General features: G+C 33.5%; 1 protein-coding gene across 1 annotated transcript; it reads right to left on the reverse strand.

Moving 5' to 3' along the window:
- Positions 1-1873: 1873 nt before the first annotated feature.
- Positions 1874-5459, reverse strand: LOC149219715 (phenylcoumaran benzylic ether reductase PT1-like). Its single transcript, XM_089382654.1, has 5 exons — positions 4992-5459; positions 3167-3301; positions 2828-3065; positions 2520-2723; positions 1874-2325 (listed from the first exon to the last, which is right to left on the reverse strand). The coding sequence occupies exons 1-5, from the start codon at positions 5172-5174 to the stop codon at positions 2162-2164; spliced, it is 924 nt and encodes a 307-aa protein (XP_089238780.1). The 5' UTR covers positions 5175-5459; the 3' UTR covers positions 1874-2161.
- Positions 5460-6813: the final 1354 nt, after the last annotated feature.

Raw genomic sequence — 6813 nt, forward strand, 5'->3', positions numbered from 1 at the left:
ACTATTGAGTTAGAGGAAGATGTAATGGACATAAAATAAGTGGAGTGATATGCTTCACGCAATACAACTTGAAAATATGATTTCAACTCTTCACACATGCATATGCATTAACACTTTAACGCCGATGAATCCGTAGACAAGTCCGAAATATTAGAGTGTATATTATTGCATGAATTCAAAAGAGGAAAACATACAAGGTGAATGAAACAAGGAATTAACACATTGTAAAACATTCAGAGGAGGAATTAACCATTTTCTTTGTTAAGGAATTTCTCGGAAAAAACCTTATTAAACTTCAATTCTATTTTAATTATATAACTTCACATCATCACCAAGTTTCATCGAATTATGTGTTTTCATTCATTTAAAAATAAACAAAAATATTAAACATAATAAGGCATTTAAATTCCTGTTTTATATTTCACATTTTGTCGAGTTACATCGAAACATTTTAGAAGGAAAGCATTTCATGTAAAAAACGAAATCTGTGCAACATTTATTTTAGTAGAGAACAATGTCTTTCCCAAATGAGTTGGAATATAAATGTATATTAATTTTAATTAGGGATTAAACATTAGATATCATTTTTGGGATTCAATTGCGTTAAGTAAGTCATTCAAACGTATGACCATTTCCATGAGAGGTAGTCGTAACTGACTAATTTCTCATGATTTTTGAATAGTTCACTTAGCACTCATTGCATCGGGTGATGCTCATAGGGGTGAAGAAGTGGGATTGAAACTAGTGAAATGTGGAGAACGAATCACATAGCATCAATCATCACTTCCGGGGCTTGCACTTACCGGGTGCAAGCCCCGGAAGTGATGATTGATGCTATGTGATTCGTTCTCCACATTTCACTAGTTTCAATCCCACTTCTTCACCCTTGTGAGCATCACCCGATGCAATGAGTGCTAAGTGAACTATTCAAAAATCATGAGAAATTAGTCAGTTACGACTACCTCTCATGGAAATGGTCATACGTTTGAATGACTTACTTAACGCAGTTGAATCCCAAAAATGATATCTAATATAATGCACTGCGTAAATCCCCCAGGGTTAAACATTATTAAATATTATAAAAGTAGTTTACAAAAGATAATGATAAAATGTTGTAAAAAAAATAGAGATGGAAAAATTGTCAAATAATTTCATTTTCTTAATTCAATTAAATTTTTCTTTATAATCATATAATTGTCGTTCATTAATTTTTGCAAATTGTAATTTAATTTCATTAAATAATAATAACTAGTTATTTTACATTAAACAATAACAACTAATAATATGATTTGATAACAAAATTATAGCAACTTCTAAAAAGTTACAATAAATTTTTAATTTATTTATTAATTGGATTTAATATTATAAATTTTATAAATTATAATGGTTTTATTATTATTATTATTCTAGTTTATATAATATACTAGTACATTTTCTGAAATGTTATTAAAATTCACATACTCCAAGTATCTTCATATCATGTTATTATGAAATATTTAAATTTATAATGAAATAGTGAAATATTCTAACTTATAAACAAAATAGTTTTTTTTTGAGTTAATTTAATCAAAATCTTGCAGAGATTTTTAAAAATTTGAGTTTAATTTATTTAACCTATAGAATTCTAGTGCTTTAAAGGTTTTTCTAAATACTAAATCTATTTATGCATTCCAAAATGTATTTTAAACAACAAGATATCATAATCTTACTTGAAATTGTATCGCAAGATTACTTCTACCGTAAATTAGACTATGCCAATAATAAATTAAAATGAAAAAAAAAATGAAACGAAAAGCAAAATGCCAAAAAAAACATAAGCTCAACATAATTTGCAATACATTTTATCTAAAATTTAAATGTGAGTACCATACATTTCATTTGGCTTTTCAGTTAATCAAACTCACAGGTTAAGAATAACTCCATATTTATTAGAAACCTACAATCTCCTTATAATTTGATAGATCTGCACCATATTACTTATCAACGTAGCTCCATGTTTGTAAAACCCCCAACTTAACAACAACTCATTTGATTTTCACTATTCTCAGTTGAGAAGTATCAGCTTTTGTTTAACCTTGCATTAATGGCTTGAATTCCAAAAGTGACAATAATAGACACCTGCCTTCTTTATTATTCTGCCTAGCATCTCTCACAATCAACTTCAAACAAACTGGGAAAGGTACTCTTCAACAGTAGTGTATTTCACATCTGGGTAGAGGTGAGTGGCCTCCACACCATAAGGTCCAATTTGAAAATCTGTTAGATGCCCTTTGACAAAAACGGAGTGACAGATTGCCATGTCAACATCATCTGGGAATGGTGCCTCTGCATCACCCATCACAGCATTTTACACAAGTTAAGTCACTACACTCTAAACAGATTTTGGAACGTACAGTCTTACCAAATTCAGCCTAAGTTCTACCAACTAAAAGAAAATTGAAGCATAAAATTCTTAAAAGGAAATTTGTTTTAGGTCTGCAAATGGCGGGGGAAGAAGGAAAAATATTCCATATCCTAACCTGCAATTTTTTTCAGCAACTCTTCCTCTGATATATAGACCTTCTCCAGTGTCTTGCCAATCTTCTTCTCCCACAGAGATACAAGCTCGTTAACAGAATAGATGTTGGTAGGAAGCATGATATACATGGACTTGTTCAGAGTTCTAGGGTCATCCACTGCCTTGATGGTATATGTTGCAACATCCTCCTCTTTCACAAAAGCAGCTGCATATTCATTTCAGAAAAGATTTACACCCATGCAAAGACTATGTAATAGAACACTGGTAGAAGAAAGTAAAAATTTTGAGCAAAGAGGCCATTGTAAATACCTTTGACATTTCCATCTCCATATATGATAATTTTATCCCTAGGAGGGGCAGCAAGGCCCAGCTGCCCTAAACTTGGCAGAAAATATCCTGCAAAACAGTTGCTAGTGACATATGTGTAAGGGATGCCTTCTGCCTCAATTTGTCTGCGAATTTTCACTGTGTTATCATACATGATCTTTGCAGGCTCCACTGCCTGGACTTTATCGTAATCAAACCCATACTCGGATGGAAAAAACCTCTGTAAATACCATCACCAATAATTGTAAAATACAATCTGAAATACTGGATTGGATCTACTTAAAAGCTACATAATCAAGCCTAGTCAATAGTATTCTATACCTTGACAGTCCCAACCTCCTTAATGGCCTTGATGATGTTCAGCTGACTCATCAACTGAAAAAACCCTACAGCTGAGATAACTACATCGACTTCTTTGATTGCCTGAACAAGACTCGCATGGTCCTCCACAGATCCCTTCACATAGAAGTCCATATCATGTCAGGCATTTGAGGGTATCCAAGAAAACAAGGTCAAAGATGACACCTACTCCTCCAATACCCTATATAAAACAACATGATCTCCTAAATACATGATAACCAATCACATCTCTTTTCAAATAACCAGGAAAATTGACAAGCTACATAAGTTTATATATGGAATCCAAAGGTGGTTTTCCCCATTGGTGAAAGTTGGCATTTAATATAGCTTTTACTAAGTTTCAAATTCTACCAAATGACATGTTAGTTTTTATGCTTGTTACTTCGGTATTTAATATAGCTTTTACTAAGTTTCAAATTCTACCAAATGACATGTTAGTTTTTATGCTTGTTACTTTGGCATAAGCAAATACCCCGTCTCACTCTTGCTTAGCTGAAGATAACCAAATTAGAGAAAGCTAGTTCCCAAAAAAGTGTGGAATCTTAATGCAGAACTAACCAAATTAGAGAAAGCTGGTTCCCAGAAGGTGGGGAATCTTAATGCAGAACATTGTTGTAAAGAAGGGAACAAATCAGAGCACAGTTGGTGAAAATTAGTAGATTCTGATTAATCCTCAACAGACATGAAGAAAAGATCCATAGGTATACCCACACATAACAATGACACAAAATTAATGTATCCTGATATTTCTCCAAACCAGACATCTTTATGTTGATTGTAGATTCTGTTTATTCAAAGGTGGTTGATTTTGCTCCAAGCCATTGGATGCTCAAATTTGCAATCAACATAAGTTCAGATTGGAAATTCAGTTTATCCAATAGGCAAGGGGCAAAGTCAATAGTAGAATTTACAATTTACAATAGAGATAATGAGATGTTCAAAGCTGCAATGGGCATAAATTCAGATTGCAAATTCAATTTATCCAACGGACAAGGAGCAAACTCAACCATTAATTTACAGTGGATATAAGCTAGGTATATGAAAACCCATTTGCATGGAACAATGAAGTAGGCATATTCATAAGGAATAACGATAGAGGATATAAATAAAATATGTTGATCAGTTATCACAGTCCTATAGAAGAAATAATCAGGTAAGCATCAACGGATAAAAGCCCAAGAAATAATCAAGCAAGCATCCACAAATAAAAGCCCAATGGAGAAAAAAATTTAATCACTTATTACAACCCAGTAGATAAAAGATCAAATGTGCAAAACAGTAAAAGAAAACAATAAAGATTTAGGATGAAGTAATCAGTGCGGACAGCCCATGACAAGGAGTGATACCACCAAGAGAAAATAAGTGCAGAACTACAATATGGTGATCCATTTTCACAACCCATTACAAAAGATGAATGAGCATACCACCAAGAGAAAGTAAGTGCAGAACTACAATATAGTGATCCATTTTCACAACCCATTACAATAAATGAATGAACATACCACCAAGAGAAAATAAGTGCAGAACTACAATATGGTGATCCATTTTCACAACCCATTACAATCCATGAGATGATGGACCTTCCCACAAGAAAAGAAACACTGCAGAATGCTCAGATGCTGATTAGAGCTCAAAGATCCAATCAATAAATAATCAGATAAGCACAAACTCCAGAACAGTTTAAAAGAAAAAAAACCTGAAATTGAACAAATAAAGACAGAGCACTAGCACACACTGTTGGGTTCTCAAAATCCAGTTTTGATTATAAAGCCAGCTGTACACTTACTTGGACCAGATTAGCACCTGCGGCCTTGAAGGATTCCAGAAGCTGCGCTTTCTCTTGATTAGAAGGCGCGGTCTCTCTAACCAGAAGGAATGTGGGATGGCCAAGAGCAAGGCTGGCTTTGGCCATATGACGTCCAATGTAGCCTGTTGCTCCAATTATCAGAATCCTGCTACTGCTTGCCATAATTTCTAGCAAGTAGAGATAGAAGAAGAAATCGTATAGGAAGCAGGGATAGATCGAGATAGTAAAACTGAAAAACTGTATGAATATAAATAACTAGGGGGCAATCATTGGCAATTATTGATGATGATTGCTTGCATGAGACCAGTTTTCAAGACACCAGTCTAGTGGAAGGTGATTAAATGGAAATTAACTGGTAGGAAACCTTAGGCATCAAAAATGCTTTTCATAGACACCAGTCTAGTTGAAGGTGATCAAATGGAAATTAACTGGTAGGAAACCTTAGGCATCCAAAATACTTTTCAAACTTGTAATTGTAATTTTGATATGTTTTAATCATTATATAAAATCTCATAAATATTTAGAAAATTATAAAGCTCGAAGCAAGAAACATGTTACATCAACATCATGAGACACAAATTATCTCTGTAACTTTTAAGGTTTTAATTAAATTTAAATGGTATATTCTAATTAAATTAAAATTATATATTTAACTATATGATTCATTTATATGATTCATTTATATTTAAAAAAAGTGATAATCATTTTACATTTTTTTTGTAAGCTTGGTAGGACTATATCTTCATCATGTTCAACTTATCACCTGGATCAGGAATATCATAAGATTTGAACCCAAGGCTTCCATATTATAAAAATTAAATTTTTATAATAAAATATAAATTTAAAGTAATATTGTATTAATAGAATTTAAAATTAATATTTGAGATAAGATTTAATTTATTTTACACTCTTTATAATTATGTTAATAGGTGTTTATATTTTGGAATATGATTTCTATAATTTTAATTTAATTATTAAGCCGATAGGCTTTTTATTATGAGGTTCTTCCTCACGACATTGTAGCAGATTCGTTGACCTAGAAAGAATATACCAATTCGATGGTGGTTATTGACTCACAGTTTATTGATAGTGGTTATTGACTAACAGTTTAAACAAAGAATCAAATGCACATGCTCTTAGCTTTAAGGTGCTAGGACATTTAGACAACCTGGGGATGAAGCCGGTATTTCTTCCCCTTAACCGCTTGAATTCTCCACTTTCTACAGCCAGGAGCAATCAACTATGGTGACCTTAGTGGTATTCCGAAATTATAGTTGTCGACTCATCCATCTCTTAACTCTTATGCTTTACACTATCGAAACCCAATATGTCCTGTAACATTACCAAAGTTTTATATCGAAGCTTTAACTCATCGGAACTTCATTTGCAAATACATTACGAAAACATTGAGTTCCGATGTCCTTGGCCCTTTTGCGCTTAACTCCTCCTCGCATTTCTCATTATAGGACCACAACCGGTGACTGCTGCTTAGCCTTAAGGTGCCAGGGCGTTTTGTTCCTGTCGGGGGCTATTTCTCCTTTGTTAAGTGCTTTATGCCTTGGGCCCTTTAAACGATTCTCGACCATGTGTCAGCCCAATATCAGAGCCCCCTTATCGGAAGTTTCCAATCACCAAATGTTATAAAGTGTTGACATATTCAACCTCTAATATGTCAACCTCAATATGACGTCAACATATTCCACGTGGCACCTTGTGAGTGGTGCCGCGTGTCACCCAGATTTGACCCCTAGGGCCCCTCAAAACGTCAAAATTTTATGCCACGTGTCATGTCGTACCACCA

The sequence above is a fragment of the Pinus tabuliformis genome, chromosome Q, assembly GCF_031772625.1.
Source record: "Pinus tabuliformis cultivar Carrire ecotype Pingquan chromosome Q, CPIR1, whole genome shotgun sequence".
NCBI classification, from domain to species: domain Eukaryota; kingdom Viridiplantae; phylum Streptophyta; class Pinopsida; order Pinales; family Pinaceae; genus Pinus; species Pinus tabuliformis.

Bases quoted from the DNA above. Each gene is read 5' to 3' on its own strand.
- LOC149219715 (XM_089382654.1), bottom strand. From the start codon at position 5,174: ATGGCAAGCAGTAGCAGGATTCTGATAATTGGAGCAACAGGCTACATT. The intron at 3,066-3,166 runs GTATAGAATACT...TGGTATTTACAG, and splicing joins AGGAGGTTGGGACTGTCAAG to AGGTTTTTTCCATCCGAGTA. The intron at 2,724-2,827 runs GTATTTACAATG...ATGAATATGCAG, and splicing joins TGGAGATGGAAATGTCAAAG to CTGCTTTTGTGAAAGAGGAG.